At 31.2% G+C, this 18,538-nt stretch overlaps 2 protein-coding genes across 2 annotated transcripts; both read right to left on the reverse strand.

Annotated features, from left to right (window-relative positions):
* Window positions 1–1,662: 1,662 nt before the first annotated feature.
* Window positions 1,663–6,565, reverse strand: LOC11417449 (histidine kinase CKI1). The gene is made up of 5 exons (XM_003591364.4): window positions 6,395–6,565; window positions 5,292–5,697; window positions 4,608–5,182; window positions 2,016–3,191; window positions 1,663–1,869 (listed from the first exon to the last, which is right to left on the reverse strand). Exons 1-5 carry the CDS (start codon window positions 6,563–6,565, stop codon window positions 1,663–1,665), a joined length of 2,535 nt encoding a protein of 844 aa, XP_003591412.4.
* An 8,408-nt stretch (window positions 6,566–14,973) lies between these two features.
* On the reverse strand, window positions 14,974–17,375 carry LOC11416802 (uncharacterized). The gene is made up of 7 exons (XM_003591365.4): window positions 17,165–17,375; window positions 16,995–17,066; window positions 16,585–16,661; window positions 16,099–16,249; window positions 15,595–15,675; window positions 15,415–15,513; window positions 14,974–15,313 (listed from the first exon to the last, which is right to left on the reverse strand). Exons 1-7 carry the CDS (start codon window positions 17,297–17,299, stop codon window positions 15,224–15,226), a joined length of 705 nt encoding a protein of 234 aa, XP_003591413.1. The 5' UTR covers window positions 17,300–17,375; the 3' UTR covers window positions 14,974–15,223.
* Between the last annotated feature and the right edge of the window lie 1,163 nt (window positions 17,376–18,538).

Below are 18,538 nucleotides of genomic sequence, written 5' to 3' on the forward strand. Positions count from 1 at the left end.
AATTGGGACATCCTTTTATATTCACTAATCATCATCCAAACTAGGGATGGCAATGGGTACCCAATGGATAGGGTACTATAGTATCCATCGCCATACCCACGTTTGTAAAAAATGCCCGTACCCGAGTCCGTACTCTCGTGGGCAACAACTTTAGTGCCCTTCCCCATACCCTATGGGCACTTAAGTGCCCATACCCGCACCCATTACCCGCACTTTAGCCATGGAAAGATAATAAAAATCACCACACATGAAATAAAACTATGATCCAAATTTTTTTAAATCAACTTACAAAATAATATGAATCGTAATATTTAACCAAATAAAAAAACATCCAAATTATTCCTGGAAAGAAAAAAAAATAGATATCTTACATCAGTTATACGTTAAAAAGTTGTAGTTGCATGTTAAAATCATAATAAATTGTTACTAAAGTTTTTATTAATCTGTTTTAGGTTTAAGGTTAGGCTTAAATAGTTAAATTTATTAATTAATTATAAAAAAAATATTTATAATATTATATAAATCGGGTTGCGGGGCTGGGTAGAACAGTGCCCATACCCGTGCCCATACCCATATAAATTTGCGAGTAATTACCCATACCCAAGTCCGGACCCATGAAAGCGGGGTTTTACCCTACCCATAGCGGGTATTTTTTGCGGGTGCCCATAGAGTCTGGGTCCAATTGCCATCCCTAATCCAAAGTGCTTTAACCATATATTTAAATTGCAATAGTTTTTTTTTTTGACCAAAAAATTGCAATAGTAACATACTAATTTATTGTGGAATCTGATGTTAAAATTTTGTGTTGACACCATGTTAATAAAATTTCTCTTTATTTTTTTTATGATAAAATACTCTTTGTTTTTTTTTGTTGTTGTTAATTGTAGAGCTTAAATGTGAAAATAGTCCCCGGAAATATCTGACATTTTGCTTTTAGTCCCTGTAAAAATATTTTTTTGGTTTTAGTCCCTGCAAATATAAAAAATTTGGTTTTGATCCTTGGTATTTTGTTTTAACAAAATACCAAGGACTAAAACCAAATATTCTATATTTGCAAAGACTAAAATCAAAAAAAATATTTTATAAGGACTAAAACTAAAATATCAAATATTTGCAGGGACCATTTCCATATTTAAGCCTTAATTGATGATTTGTTTGTTGAACATTATGATCCTATCATCGTATACTTTTATTTCTTACGCTTAATGTCAACTTTTTGTCAAAAGGTCAATTCAATCCATCAAACTTTGTTCTAAAAAAAAAAATTCAATCCATCAAACTTATATATGGTTTTAATTGATTTATACATTTTTTTTTTTCACAGGTTCCTTCTATTGAAGCTACTCTTAGATTTTAATTGTGAACACATCTCCATGCTAAGATTGAATCTTGGTATGTTGGGTTGTGGAAATCTAACTCCATTAGACTCAATCCATAGTAATTAGATTTATATATTATCATATGATAATCATAATAGTAGAATTTATTTCTATAATTCATAATTGATGAATTGGAAGTCATCATTGTAACTTTGTAATAATAAATCATCCTAATTCTGCAGTTTTACAAAGGAAAGCCTTCCTTATTAAAAAAAAAAAAAAAAAGAAGAAAACCAAAATGGTTAAAAGGCTTCCTTTATCCTAGAGTATAAAAAAAAAAACCTTACAATATGTCACTATTCTCTATGTATGTAATAGCTTTAAGTAAATGCTCTTTCTTGATAGGTTTGGTAATGTGGAAGTCCATTCCAGTCTCTGTGGTCAGCTTGTCAATTTCAGCAGATAATGCAATGATAGAAATGTGAAGACCATACTGTTTCTCCATCTCTCTTATCTCCCTTGTTGCCTCAAACCCATCCTTCACTGGCATCTGTCCAATTCATTGTGGATTAAGTTAAGCACATTGACCAAAAAATAAAGCTAAAGTTATATTACAATGAAAAATAAATTATCATAAGGAGGATTAGTAAAATGACTAATGAGAAGTGGAAACCATATTGTATAATCATTAATTACCTGACAATCCATTAAGATATAATCATAAGGAGGATTAGTAAAATCCTTGGTTAAACCCTCTTGAACAGTTCTCACAGCCTCTTCACCATTCTCACATTGGTCAATAGTAGTCACACCAAGAGATCTCAAAGTAGCCATACAAATCTTTCTCAGCATAGGACTATCATCAACAACCAAAAACTTCTTTCCACTTAATGGTTCAGGATTGCTTGATTCTCCTCCAGATTCTTCTATTTCACCTTGATGAACAGAACCTTTTCTTCCCATTTTAACATAGGATTTTTGTGTTCCCTTCCAGCATTGTCCCACACTTAGACACACACTTTCATCATTGGTTGGTTCTTGTGATCTCAATTCATTTCTTGGTTTACTAGAATTGCTTATCCAACTACCACCAAACTCAGGAAGAAGCTTAATAACTTGGAACAATCTACTACCATGAAATGGTTTTGATATCACATTATCATCTTGATCAATTGCTTGGTAATCAACACTACTCTCAAAAGGCTTTTCCAACCAAACAACTTTACTAGGATTGAGAAGATCTTTCTTGAAGTTTGACACAATCTTACAAAGCTTAGAAAATGGTCCTGCATTTGCATCAATGATAATCAGAACAAAACTTGGTGCAGCTCCATTGTTTTTCTTGAACATCGAAGATAGATATTCATTTCCATGATCCATAGCTTTGAAAGGAACTCTTCTACTACAAGAAGAGCTATAAGATGTACACCTAGAACTCATCTCCGAAGACTCCGGTGAACTTTGATCACTGAGATGGTCACCCTTTTCTTTTTTGATCTTCTTGAGAGTATGAACTAGATGGTTTCTACTCTTCACAACCTTGACTTTAATCCCTAAGCTTTCTATGAACAACTGCGAAGTTCTTCTTCTTTCCTCATCAGTAATGTAAAGAATGACATGTGAAGGCTCGGGCCTCTGAGAGGGGCTAACATGGAGTTTTGGACTCAAAGAACAAATGCTTGAACCAGAACTAGCAGTGCGAATTGTTAACTTTTTCTCTAGAGTTTGGCTTTTGTCACCTGCGGTTGATCCATACTCATAATTCACTGTCTCATTCTCACATAAGGTGAGAAGCACATTGAACTTGAAGCATGTTCCTCTTTTGCCAACTTCCTTGTCCACAATACCAATGTCTCCATGCATCAAACGAACCTAGAGAAAATCATTTAACATTTTTATTAAATGAAATTTTTCAAACTAAAAGGGAGGACTAATGTATGCAAACTATTAAGATTCAAATCATGAATTGGAAGATATTGTTTTCGAAATGTGAATCGAGTCTTAGGTTTGTACAAATTTGACCAAAAAGTGGTTGACTACATTAAGTTTAGTAATGATTCATTAGAATGAATCAAGGTTCATCATGTTCATCATAATAAATTGAGATTCAATATTCAAACAGATACATATTAGATAATCATATTGATTGTGTTGGGTTTCTGGTAGGAGTGATGAAGTCCCACATCGCTTATGAATAGGTTAAATGTTGAATATATATATATATATAAAAGAGGTGTCCCATATACCTAATGTCTTAAGGTTTTAGGTGGAGATGTGGTGTCTGAGTCTCCTTTGGTCGTGGAACATTGGTCATGTTGTTCCCGACGCTCCCCAAGACTCCCAATAAGTGGTACCGGTGCCCTAGTTCAACTTGGTGGAAGAGTGGAAGTGTGATTCTAGTGTTTGGATTAAGTATATAGGAGGTGGGAACTCACTTGAGGTGGAGAATGTCTTAAGGTTTTAGGTGGAGATGTGGTGTTTGAGTCTCCTGTGGTCGTGGAATATTGGTCATGTTGTTCCCGACGCTCCCCAAGACTCTCCCAATAAGTGGTACCGGTGCCCTGTGGAAGTGTGATTCTAGTGTTTGGATTAAGTATATAGGAGGTGGGAACTCACTTGAGGTGGAGAATGTCTTAAGGTTTTAGGTGGAGATGTGGTGTCTTGAGTCTCCTGTGGTCGTGGAACATTGGTCATGTTGTTCCCGACGCTCCCCAAGACTCTCCCAATAAGTGGTACCAGTGCCCTAGTTCAACTTGGTGGAAGAGTGGAAGTGTGATTCTAGTGTTTGGATTAAGTATATAGGAGGTGGAAACTCGCTTGAGGTGGAGAATGTTGGCTTTTATGGGGCTCCCCCAGGCTACCCAACAAGTGGTATCAATGTCCTGCTTCGACTCGGTGCAAGAGTGGAAGTGTGATTTTTCTAGTGTTTGTATCAAGTATAGGAGGTGGGAACTCGCTTGAGGGAGAGATTGTTGGGTTTTAAGTGTGAGTTGTTAAGTCTCACGTCACCTATAAATAGGTAACATGTGTGAGTGGTTAAGACTCTCATCGTCTATAAATAGGTAAAATGTTTGATATATAAGAGATGTGATACATATATCGAGATGTGACGTCTCTCTCTTATGGTCCTAAAACATTCACCCAATAATGCTCCCGACTCTCCTCGGGCTCTCTAACATATTGTATTCAATTTAGTAAAACCTCTAAATGAATTGACAACTAAGTGAACTATAAACTCAATTTTCTCACAATTATTTTAGAATAATAGATAAAAAAAAATATGCTTACCAATGACTGCACAATCCCAAGTCCCAAGCCAGTTCCTACTTGACCAACAGAATTCTCTTTGACTTGAACATAATTCTCAAACACTGACTTGTGATTCTCTTTAGGAATTCCTTTCCCTGTATCATCCACTTCAAATACAAAATCCATAAGACATGGATCTTGTTGGGCTAAATTCACAGCTTCTATGTCTTCACATTCTTTGTCTTTCTTATTAAACAACCAAGACAAATGTTTCATAACACTCTTGTGGTTAGTCTTGGTTTTTGAGTTCTGCAATTTGGCCTTCTGAGTCCATGCCCTAACTGTTATGTGCCCTTCATCAGTAAATTTAACAGCATTGCTTAGCAAGTTACACAAAACTTGCTTCAATTTTCTCCTATCACCTTTCACACGTGAATGTTTGATCACTGAGCCATTACAAGAGTCCAATACAACTTCTACACCTTTCTTCATTGCCATTGGATGGTACAAATCAACTACATCCTCAAGGAGATTGGATAAATCAAATTCCTCTTCCTCTAGTTGCATTTTTCCTGCCTCAATCTTGCTTGTGTCCAGTATAGAATTTAACAGTCCTAAGATTGTAACAAAATAAAAAATGAGTTAATGATACCATAAATTATAGACAAAAATCAATCAAACCATTTGTAACAACATTGGTAGCATGAACCTATGATGATTTACCAAGCAAATCTTGGGCACAATTATCCATTTGTTTTAAATTGGTCTCCAATTCTGAACTTGGTTTCAAATTGGTCTCCAATTTTGAATTAGTAACAACTAATTTAGAAGACATTTCAATCAAACCAATAAGGCCAGCAAGATAAGCACGAAGATCATGGCTAGCAGTAGCAAAAGCAAGGCTCTTATTGGTATTCTTTCTCTCAGCTTGTTCTGTGGCTTCCTTTTGTTGCATGAGTGATGCACACAAATGCATTTCTCTCTTTGTCACTCCAAGATTCAAGAATAGAAAACTCAAGATAGCAATAAATATCATCACCATCATTACAATCAAGAGTGTCAATCCCTTTCCTTTATGACTTGGATTAAAGATGAGAGATCCATTTTGTGGGACAGCTAACACATGCACCTGATATTTAATAAAATTAGTTAGAGATAAGAAAAATATTCAGTTACATGTTAATTGATACATACATGACATTTGTCAACATATTTGGATAATTAAACACATGTTAATTCAAGTCATTATTACTAGATTTTTTTCTTCTTCTTTGAATTAAAACTATTAAGGTTATGTTCGACAATAAAAACACAATGTTCATTTTCTTATTGAGTGAAATTCATGTGGTTATCACCACTTCATATGTGTTAAATTTTCAAATTATGAAACCACATCAATTTCACGTATGAGTTAGAAATAATGTTGCTAACACTTATCTAAAATAAATGTTTTAAACAATGTGTATTTGATTTTTTATTTATTTTATGGAATGTGTTTATAAACGGTGTGTATTTAAATAAATAATGAAATAGAGTGAGAAAAATGTAGCATAAAAAATAAAATTAGAAAACAATTATAAGATACAAGACCAAGAGAGAAATTTTGTGAAAATAGTATAAAAATATTAAAGTGAGTCATATGCTACTAATGCAAATTGTATTGTGAAAGTAGTAATATTATTTTTTGGGTACAATGTACTATTTGGTATTTTCAGGTACAAAAGTACAGTCTTTTTTTCTTAGTTAGTTAATATACTATTGGAATCAATTGAAAAAAATTGCACCATAATCAAACAAACTAATATGCAAAAAATATAAAAACGTACCGATTCTATTCCCATAATATCAATGGGGTAGCAATGAATCAAATATGGAGTATCATGAATATTCAAACTTGAACCAACAGCTTGATCCTTGCAAGATACAGCTCCCTCATTCCTTATTAGATCTCCATTACCATTAACAGCTTGTATTGAAACACTATCATTAAAAATCATCAAACGAATATTTTGAATTCCTTTTACAATAACTTTTCCATCTTTGGTAGCCAAATATGATTTTGTCCCTTGACGATCGACAATGCGAGTGATATAATCGGTTATTACTTTCGTCGAAAATCCAAGAGAGATCCCTCCTATTTTGTTGATTCTAGCTGAATTCATGAACAAAAGATCACTAACATTGTTCAACTTTGTTCCCAATGATGCAAATTCATGTGAAATATTATTATTTGTTCCATTTATCCAACTTGCATCAATATTGATAGTGTTGTTAGATATTATGGCTTCCCCAAAAACCATTCCAGTGTCATGGTTCACATGTTGGATATAGTATAAGGTTTTATTTGAAGCACCCCCACTTGATGAGTTAGAGTACATTGCTAGAACTTGATCACCATCATTGTAGTGTGTGAAAAAAAGACCTTCCATTCCTATGTATGAGATTTGTGTCAAGTGAGGAATTGTCTTCAAAGCTTGAAATAATAACGGAGCCACCTGCAAAACGCAAATAAATTAAACCATTAAAGCTACAAAGATTTTTTTTTTCTTTTCGCGCTGGCGCGAAAACTTAATTAATTCCTTCGCAAATCTGGAGTACATTTAAGAGTTTTCGCTCCAAAAAAGTGAATTTCCTTCGCGATCTCGAACTACTTACCACTTCGACCACGACAGTTGGGCAATAAAAAATAATCAAACAAAATATATATGGTTTTGAAGGGAAATTATACAAGAAGTGGGTATACCTTGGTGTGAACATCAGAGAAGGTGATATTAGTAGAATTAAGGGTTGAGCTCAATAATGTAGATAAATTTGTTGATGATGATTTCATTGGATGCAATAGTTCAGCTGAGTACTCAATTTCTGATTGCAATTGTGACACAATATTTGCTGAGTGCAAATTCACACTTTTCTCAATATGTGTGACCATGAGATACCAGCATGGTGTCAAAGAAGCAAGGACAATTAATGCACCATATGCCTACAATAACACAACAAATAATATCGTAAATTTATGTGTAGCTATGTATACTTCTAGTTGAAGACATCAATAACAAATCTCAATTGTTTCTTAATCTTTGTTACAAATCAAATCAAAGAAAATAAAGAGTGCTGAGGAACATGAAAAAAAATAGCATGAACGTATGTATACATATAAAGACGTACCAGCAAAATCATGAAAGATGAAGGTCGAAGTAATGCCATTGATAAACCAGTATTCATTGAGTATGCTGGATGTGATAATCAACTTGATCTTTGTAATATTTCTGCATTGGAAACTCCATAAAATCAAGTTCATATATTGAATAATAGTGAAAATACTATAGGATTTAGGGTTGTCTACCCTTGGACTGCAAAATTTATAGTAATTTTAGGTCAAATTATGATAACATGGGTTTAGAATGAAGAGAGAAAGATGAGAGAAAGAACAAATAGAGAGATATAGAGAATTTTTGTCCAAAATACTCTTCACAACAAAAATTGCAGTGTATAGTTTTATTTTTTATGCATATCTATATCATAATTATACAAGGCGAGGCATTAGGAGAAAATATCTCTAAGATAATATTTGATTTTCTTTGCCCATATATTCTTCATAATCAGAACTCAATATTTTTTTTTTTTTTTTGACAAAATCAGAACTCAATCTTGTTCATTACTCACATCTACCAAAAAATAATACAATTTCATTTGATATTTACTAATATTATCGTAACTTCAAAATTTCCCTTGATATAACAATATTTAAATACATAATAAAAAAATTATGAATATATGAGCCAAGGAAGAAGATCAACAGATATTGTGTTTCTGGTTTCAAGATTAGTGGAAAAAAAACATATATTCTATATATCATCTAATCAAATAAAAATGAAAACAATTAAAATTATACATGAAACTAATATTAATTTGTTGGCGCAAATGATTTATCAACCTGAAATTGCAATAGATGTCAATCTATGAAATAATGAACTGTATAACAATGTAATCTCTTTTGTCAAAAAAACAAAAAAAACAATGCAATCTCTTATATCATATGAAAAATGCACACAATGAGCATAGAAAAAATTCATCTGCTCGATTTTATTGTCGATAAGTAGTGTTTAACACCCATGCCTTTTTACTTTTCTCTTAAGCACATTTCATTATTCTTTTTCTTTTTAAATAAAACAGTGTGCGGTTTTGAATTTCTGGTTTTTTTCTCCAAATTAGCTAAATTCTTTTTTCTAAAGTTTGAACTAGTTTATCTTTGAAACTAAAGTGATACTATGATATTGTTAACATTTTAAATCTAATTTTTGTAAAATCACGGTAGTTCATGGTCATTTTATCAAACGCGCAATAAATTCAAGCAAGTTATAATTCCCGTATATAACTATTGTAGATTATCGTTACATATTGCAATCGAAATTGCTTGATATAGCGAAAGATATTATCACTAAGAAAAACAAAAAAAAAAATATCATTAGTCGTTGACATGTATGTTGCGTCAAAACCTTGAAATTAACTCAAAATTTCCTCATTTGTTTTGAAAGTCTGACACACATGTTTCATTATAATTCTCGTATAAATTCCTGTCGCATGTTATCATTACATATTGCGATGGAAATTGCCTGATATATTGAAAGATACCATCAATAAGCAAAACGAAAAAAATTTCATTAGCCGTTGACCTATGTGTTGCGTCAAAGCCATTTAAATTATTAACTCAGAATTTCCTCGTTTGTTTTGAAAGTCTTACACGTGTGTTTCCGTGATTTTCGCGATTCCGAGATGCGTGTTTCCGTGATTTTCACGATTCCGAGATTTATCACTTTTTTTCAGCACAAAAAAGAAAAATTATTAAAAGAAATAAATAAATAAAAAATTAGAAGTCATATAAATATTATGTTACTTTACATGTGTGCATTTAAAGGATTACCTTCTTCTAAAAAAAAAAAATTGCCTTTTTTTTTTGTTTACAATAGAAAAAAATACTTGTTTCCTTTTTATTAAAGTACTACTGGTTTTTTTATTTCTATAAATAGACTAGAAAACCAGCACACCCTGTTTCAACTCAAATTTATCAAATCTTTGATTTGCTATGAGTAGGCTCTTCGAGGTGTCAATCCCTACATGGCTTAATAGCTCTCTGATTTTTTTTTTTTAACTTCTTTTTTCTTTTTGCCTTTAAGTTTTAGCCCTTTTGCATTAAAAAAAAAGAACTAATAAATTTTCCAAAATTTTGATATTATATGTAGATGCATAACAATATATTATAGGTGAATAAAATGTCAATTGACATATTACTTTACTAACTACTCATTTTATATGAGCCAAACTCAAAAACTTGGTAGGAAAACCACAATAAAGGGTACATACATACATACATACATATATATATATATATATATATATATATATTTGAAAAAGACTAAAACAAATTTTTATATTGGATAAAACTAGTGTAGGGTGAATTGAAAAAAAATAGAAGTTTGATCACACACATTAATAGTGTTTATATAGGGGAGACATGCGTCTAAGGGGGTGCATAAATTATGTGAACAGAAAGCACTAGTGGAAATGTTAAATTAAATAATATTTTGGTAAAATATTTTGGAACTTAATCTGAAATATTTTGGTATGCAATCTAATATATTTTAGTACATGATCTGAAATATATTTTGACACTCAATCATATATTTTTGTACAATAACATTTTTCTACACTATATGATACATTTTACTGAAATATTTTGGTGCACAATCTAAAATATTTTGGTATGCAGTCTAATATATTTTGGCACGTGATCTGAAATATATTTTGACACTCAATAATATATTTTTGTACTCAATAATATATTTTTCTATACAATATGATATATTTTGGTACTCTATTTGAGATATTTTCTCACATATTAGTTGTGAATTTTCTCTATAAATGCCAGAGCTCACATAGTTTATGCTACACAACAAAAAAGTATTCTGAAATTTCGAATGATTTTCTTCTTCTTCCCCCATTTGACTTGGGTTGACAAGTTTCTCTTCTTTACATCTCCTTTTTTTATCCCTTCAGAATTAATCTCTTCTCTTCATCTACTTTTTTTTATCTCTTCAGAATTAAGAGTGTTCTTAAGATCATAGAGACTTTTTAGATGTCCATTCGAAATTAAGAATGATGTTAAGAGCATAGTCGCTTTTATGAATTATGTCCCTTCGAAATAAATAATATTTTAAGATCATAATCCTTTTTTTGGTATAATAAGAATGATCTTAAATTTTTTTTTTCAATTCCTGCAGAAGTTAGATATTAAAATGGTGGTAGCACCATATTTAAGTGGTTGAAATACTATATTCACATTTGGAGATATTAAAATTTAAAATGGTGATATAACACCATATTTAATGGCCATAATACCATAATAGAATGTTCATATGATTTCAGTGTTAAAGAGTGGTCTTACCATTAAATATGAAGTGTGATATGACTTTCTAATCTAATGATAAAAAATATGTATGATGCATGTGCACGCTAAACAAATTCATTTTTTTTTTGTTGATAAAACTAAACAAATTCATCTTTGTATACTAGTATACAATTCATAATTTTTTTTGAACAAATCGAAATGAGATATATTAACCAACGATGAATCCTCCCGTACAAGGTGTGCAAAGAAGGAACACCGAAACCAAGAATAAAGTATTTACAAGATCATTGTGCCCCCAAAAAGCAGCAATCCAAAAGCAAAAAATAAACTACAGAAGAACACCCATTCAAAGAATGGGGTGATTCCACCAATCATGGTAGCTATAAGTGAACGCCACCTGATTAGAGTATACAATTTATAATGAAGTCGATTATAAATATTGGTTTTTTTTTAGGGAAATTATATATCTCGGTTGACTATCAATGTTTGATTGATTCATTGATATTTATAATTTTTTTTTTGAAGAAATTTGATATTTATAATTTAAACCGTCCTGATTAGAATTGATAGAAATAGGTTCAAGGTTCAACTCGAAACTTAAACATATAAGATATAACAACGTTAATTTTAGATTTGTTGTTCATTTTGGTTTGACAAGAGTCGAAATTAGTCTTCATAAATTTGTCTTCATAATTGTGTACACCGGTTTTAAAAAAAGTTGATAAAATATAAGTAAAAAAATTAAATTTTACTTAATATAAGAACGGAATGAATACAGCGTCGTCATGTGATACTGGTCTTAAAGGGAGAATTTATTTTATGGTAATAGATAGTCTTACATCATTTTTTTTAAAGATACAGTCTTACATCATAAAAAATAGCATTTTTCTTGTAATTTGATTTGTTTTAAAGTTAATATATATTTATTTATTTTATTATTTCTTTATGTACTTTTTGTTTTTTTTGAAAGATATAAGATTACTATCATATCTTATTTAAAATGATAATATTTTTCAAAAAAAAAATCTTATCAAATAAACATATTTTTTTTCTTATGAATAAAGATTGCATTAACTAAAACGAAAGCTAGCTGAGAATTGAAACTTCCTACATCAAACATAGAAGATTATTTAGCAAAAAAGAAAGAAGAGAATTTGTCCAATCATTACGATGAATAAGGGACATGATTTCCCTGAGAAGCAATTAGAGAGGAGCGAACTCAGTATGATCTTTCTTAACCATATTAAATAACACAAGGAAGTCGGTTTCAGATCTGTCCAATGAAGATCGAGAAATAATACAGCTGTGTTTGACGTTTCGTTGCAGTGGACATTGATCTTCTACGGTCGTCTTCACGACCGAAGAGAATTATGTCTGCAAGCGCGTTAGCACTTTGACGCCCAAGTTAGTGAGAGAAATGAGGTGGATATGTGCGAAATGGGGTAAAAGTAAATCACCTTGGAGGCGACGAAGTGTCGCCCTTATAAAATGTGGCGCCTCTGTAGGAGACGGCTAAAGATGACCTTAACAACTCAGATGGGCTGAAGCGTGCTCTAGTGCGGTGTTCCACGCGGAGCTTGACATGCTCCATCGCCGTCGTGAGCTAGTCTGATTTGGGCTTTATAGCCGGTCCGAAACAATTTCAAACACTACTTTCAAGAGACGAAGGTCGCGAGCAAGAACGATACCACTTCTAAGGGACTATTGCTAGAAGTCACCTTTGCTGAAGAAATATTTTATGAAAGCTCAATCATAATCTCTAAAAATACTTCTATGAGTCGAAGAGCCATTATAAAAATTATAAGCACCATCCAAATGTACTTGGAGAACAACACAAAGATAGAATGCATGTTATACTCCGGAGAATTTGAATGCATCATGTTGTTATGAATAAAACTAACTTGATTTCATCCAATAAAAGAGTGAGTGCTAAAAAGAGTGTTGAAAAGTGAGTGTTGCTAGCATTCCTTTAATACAAATGTGTGGTTTGAGAAAAGACAATGAATTACGACCTCTCTCGAAAGGGCATTTTAAGCTACATCAAAGAATGTCTTCTAAGACCAAGGAGTTTATCAATCTCAGTGCTCAAATATTCCATTCAATCCATGCATACATGCCAAGGCTAAACTTTATTAATGATAAAGAATTTCTTAATTGATTTGTTAAATATGTAGATATGAAGAGTTGAAACGAGAACATGATGTAGAGAGATTGTGGGAGGGGGAGATGGGGTGGAATGAGAAGGAAAAAAAAATTCGACGTTGGTTTTTATTTTTTTATAAGTTTGAGTTTTTAATTTTCGTTTTAGGGTTGAAAGTAGAGAGGGTGAAGATATGAAAAAAAAAATTGAGTTTTTTTTTAAATAAAAAGTAATTTTTTTTTTTCTGGTGTTACTTACCATATCAACGTTTAATTGTCATGTAAGCATCCTTTAACGTAATTGGATGGAAAAGGGTAACGATGCAAAGGTCGTATGACTTCAAAGACCAATTTGGTATTAAAAAAACGTAAAGGAATAATTTGGCACAAACGTAAGACTTAAAGGATCGCAATGTGCATTTGGCCTTCAATTAATAATTGTTTATCTTTTATCTCAATTTAATATTGCATACATGCCTAAATTGAGGGGGATATTTCGAAAATTTTAAAAAATAATTACGGAATATATTGAGAGATAAGATCAAAATCTAAAATATGATCCTCAATTTAATAATTTTGTCATCATCGAAAAAGGAGAGATTGTTGAGGAAAATCACAAAATTCTGTTTTAGATGTTTTAATGACAACAAGCTTATTACAACAAAGATCAATTGTGATTCTGATGTATTTTATTTTCTAACAAAATTTCTTTGAGTGTTATTTAGAACATAATATTACAAATGTACGCATCACAATATGACGTCCTCTAGGGTGCACAATTGTTACATATCGCCTACTGTATGAGAGCTAGTTTATGGTAGATGTGGTTGTACCGTATCCCCCCCCCCCCCCCCCCCCCCCCCCGCTCTCTCTCATTCCCAACCAACTCATGACCACCACCGCGTCCCAACGATTTCCCACCGTCCAGTCGCTGCTCCTTCCGACTTGCCGCTGATATTTGCTGCTCATTTTCGCTCTTCATGGCTGTTGGTTATATATTCTTAGCCAATCACACTATCATTAAGATGCTAATAAAATAAAATAAAAGTTTCGTATGAGAAACCCAAAATCAAAATATTCAACTTGAATATTTTCATATTTTTCACTCCAAGCCCTTTTTCTTATAGTATGTACTAAAAAAAATAGCTAGGGAATTTTAGAGAGGGAAAACGTGAAATCCCTCTCTATTCTATTGTTAAATTTTGTGATGAGAAAATTCGTTTTTTATGTCGCTAATTTTTCTTTTTCTAGCAGCGCCTTTTCTTAATTTACACCAACTTACCTTATTCTTATCTAAGCCTCCTCCCCAAATTAAAGAGAGACATTTTGCTGAGTGGAAAATTGGATGGTGCTGAACTTGAAAACACTTATTTATAGATATTGTTGTAAAGAGTTCAATGATTATTTGGTTACATGATTACAAAAAATGTATTTGATAGTGCTGAAAATAAAAAAAAAAATTATAAAATAATTTTAAAATATAAATACATGGAGAGAATTATATTTCATAGATATTTAGATGTCTTTAATTTTTTAGATATAAAATAGCATAAATTTCTTAGTCTAAATTTTGCTTTGTAATAATTATGCTATTATTTTTAACACTTACACACTAATGTGTTTTTAATAAAAAAAAATTACAATATAAAATCTTGCCTTATCGATTGAAATTTCTGGATCCGTAACTGACTATATGCATTTAACTTAAATTAGTTACTATCATGTTTTTTCTATACTCGAAAATAGTTTTTTTAACATGACTAAAATTCCACGAATCTATTCTTTTAAAAAGCATTGATAATGCTTTAAAGCCATGCTAATGTACAATAAATATAATCCTTTAATTCTAGTACTAAAAAATTTAAGGTTGTCACATTGTACATGTTTTGGATTGACATGATAATGTACAAGTGAATACATATAGATGAAGTTAGTTGTTCCATCTATTTGGGTTATTGTGTGGTAGATAGGGGACACACTATCATTAATACGGCAAGGGAATATATGCATTTCAATGTAAATTCCATTCATTTTTAATAATAACAAATAAATTTATACTCAAAATGTTGGAATTTGATAGAGCATCAGCATAATGCTCTTATAAACAAAACTAATAATGTGAATGTCTTAAAATTGCAATATGTGGTGTCCCATTTTCTTCATCATCTCCATCAGACATCAATGAGTCATCTTCAGAATACTGATATATAGAGCAACAAATCATTGATTAGTTTTATGGTTGAAATTGCAAATCAAACTCAAAATCTAAGTATTAATCTGTCCAAATAAAACTAGATGAACCTGATGATAATGACGCTGGATACTTTTATGAATGGCTCCCATAGTCCTAATAATTATGCACATAGGTATAATAATTCCACTGGCCCTTAGTATAAAGATCTACAAACAAAATACATCATAAAGTTAGAAAATCAATCAATGATTTACAAGGCAACTAGAAGCCAATTAAGCAGTACTTACTGTAAGAATTGTAAATGGATAATCTTCCATTCCATTTGTAAGCAAAGCAAAAAGATGTCTTAGAAGCAATATGAGAGTAAACTGCATAACCAAAAGAAGCTAGGTTAAATTAATTTCTACACTACAGAGAATCCAAATCCCAAATCCATTGAATTGGCAAGGCAATAATTGCAATCAACATTGGTTTCTTTGACCCATAAATTCTTTTCCAACTCCAAACTAGTATATAATTACTCCTACGTTTTCATTTTAATATCACAAAACGGCATATACCGTACCACAATGCTAATCAATTCTCTTAAAATTGTTCGTAATAGTGGTGAGCGTGTATCGGGAAAAACAAAAGTTTATATTTGCATCTAATCGAATTATATATCATAGTACCATTTTCATAGGTTAGTTCTTAAAATATCTCAATTAGTATTAACACGTAATGCTTTGATCGAATGTATGTGTAAAAATATTTAACGGTGTAGACGGATTAAATTAAAAGAAAATGCTTACTGCTAAAGCCAGTGATCTGCAGCAAGAGGCACTTCTATCTGCAGCATAGGTGCATTGAGAGTAATTGTTTTGTCTTGTTACACCTTCAACTATACCAACTATTCTTCTGTTTAACTCTTCTTCCTCCCTCCTTGATATTTCAAGGCTATCTCTGTAATGTATATTCATTCACACTCAAATTTAATATTAATACTATTTCTTAACCATTCAAAAATTAATTATAATTATAAACATGTGTTACCAAAAATTTAATTTAAGCAAAAAAAAAGTGCCCGTTAGCTTAGTAAAGGTGTTACATTTTAGAATTAAGGAATAGTCAAGGCTAAATAATTAATTGCAAGCCACATGACTTCACTTTGATTGAATTCCACGTTGGAATGTTGAGTAATATTGAGAAATTTGCACCCAAGAAAATTAAAATTGCGTTACATTACATTCAACTTAAGCATGTGACATATATTTGACTATACTATAACGGGGAATCACCTAATGCCAATGGTCATTGCTTCTTCAGGTTTTAGTGATTTCTTTGGTGGGGGTGTTGTATATCCAGGTTCATATTGCTGCAAAAACAATAATATATTGATAAAAAAAATTAATTAGTTTTTGCTTATCAAATATATTACTCATCCCTTAGGATAATGAAAAGGGTACATCATGTTTAATAATAAAAATAATTATATTAATAATATTATTATTATTATTCCATAGACCCCATGTTCCTGAAATATAAAATGGAAATAGAGATTGAAACGAATTAAAATGAAAACTAGTTTTGTCTTTTGGAGAAACAAATAAGCATTCCAGAAGCAGAAAGAATTTAACATTTTTACCAACAAAAAATTAAAGAAGAATTTAAATTTAACAAGTTTTATTGTATAATTAACATTCCATACCTGTAGACAAATTTCACAAGTTGTATTTCCTTTTTCATTGCACCATGTTTGAATGCAATCTCTATGAGCAAACTACACAAATATATATATATATATGATCATGAGAAAATTTCCAAAATCATAATGAAAAAAGAGAAGTCAAAAAAAGCTTAAAGAATTTATGGTTTTACCTTAACTGTACCAGAACATGCACAAGGAGCTTCTAAGCTTTTGAAGCTTTCAAATTCTTCTTCATGGCATATTCTACAACGAGAAAATCCAGATATTGATTTCAAATCATCAACCAACAAAACAACTTCTCCCATGTTTCTTAGAACTTTGAGCTTTTGTTTTCAAATTTTGTTTCTTGTACTCTGTTTTTCTCTGTTCTCCTCTCTCTAGAATCTAGGCTTTATATATTAAATAAAGTAATTTGGATTTACAATATTGTCCTTGTATTGTTTTTCAAGAAAAATATATGTCGATATTGATTAGACCTCCCCCTTTTTCATTAACTTTTTTTACATTATTATTTATTATATATATTTTTTTTTTTATAGATTATTCTATTCTATTTATTGAAGCCTAATTGAAGAGAAACAAATTCATGAACATAATAAAATGAAGGCTACCTTTGACTCATTCATTAACTTGGCAAATGGACATACGATAGAGAGTCAAAGAAAATCTGATTTTGGCCTACTTTGAAGGTATGAAGCATTTAAGTTGGTCAAAATAAACGATAAAAGATTGAAAACATACAAGGACATTAATAAGATGTTGTATAATTCATTTATTTTATAAAGATAAAGTCTTGGGCTATGGAAATATAGGAAGCAAGGGAAGGAAAGAAAGAAATTAATCTTAACTAAGCCTTTGGTAACGGGTAAAAACCTTATACTAGTAATATCCCAAATATTCAATATTGTTCACTTAGAGCATTATTTTTTTTTATCTTAACTAAGCCTTTCGGTAAAAACTATCATTCAATTTCTTTAGTAAAAAAAAGTATTAATTTCCTTATTCGAGCGGTTATTATTATTTACCACAGAGAAATTATTAACTAAATCCGCACAAAAAAAAAAGGATCTTTAAGATAATTTTTTTATTTTATTTTATGAAGGATTAGGAGATAAAACTTGTTCATACCAATATATTGCTATAAGAGTTGATGACGTCCCGTGAACTTAAATCAGTTAGTTGGAATAATGTATGATATATTTTGCTATCAACTTTTAAAGAGTCTAAGATTCTAATTTGTAGGTACCTTACTAGGGATAAAACCTTGATTAGTGTGTGGGTTAAAAAGGACTTCTCCGCGTACAGTTCATAATTGCCCTTTATATTTGAATACCCTCCAGCAGTAACGGTAACAAAACATTCAAGAAGACAACTAAAATTTGAAACCGTGGGACCCCTTCTGGTTTTTACAAAAATGATCAGAAACGCGTCCACCGAAATTGTATGACAAACTTGTGATTGGGCGGTTCTTTCTTTCCATGCCACACGGTGTTTTTATGGTTTTAGAAATATAAATTCAAAAGTGTGATATGAAATATGTCTAA

Source organism: Medicago truncatula, chromosome 1 (genome assembly GCF_003473485.1).
Source record: "Medicago truncatula cultivar Jemalong A17 chromosome 1, MtrunA17r5.0-ANR, whole genome shotgun sequence".
NCBI classification, from domain to species: domain Eukaryota; kingdom Viridiplantae; phylum Streptophyta; class Magnoliopsida; order Fabales; family Fabaceae; genus Medicago; species Medicago truncatula.

Coding starts and splice junctions, on each gene's coding strand:
- LOC11417449 (XM_003591364.4), bottom strand. CDS start 6,565: ATGATTTTTAATGATAGTGTTTCAATACAAGCTGTTAATGGTAATGGA. Junction 5,183..5,291: donor TTGTGCCCAAGATTTGCTTG/GTAAATCATCAT, acceptor TTACAATCTTAG/GACTGTTAAATTCTATACTG. Junction 3,192..4,607: donor TTGGGATTGTGCAGTCATTG/GTAAGCATATTT, acceptor GATTTTCTCTAG/GTTCGTTTGATGCATGGAGA.
- LOC11416802 (XM_003591365.4), bottom strand. CDS start 17,299: ATGGGAGAAGTTGTTTTGTTGGTTGATGATTTGAAATCAATATCTGGA. Junction 16,662..16,994: donor CTTGTGAAATTTGTCTACAG/GTATGGAATGTT, acceptor TTGTTTTTGCAG/CAATATGAACCTGGATATAC. Junction 15,314..15,414: donor TCCAGCGTCATTATCATCAG/GTTCATCTAGTT, acceptor TCTATATATCAG/TATTCTGAAGATGACTCATT.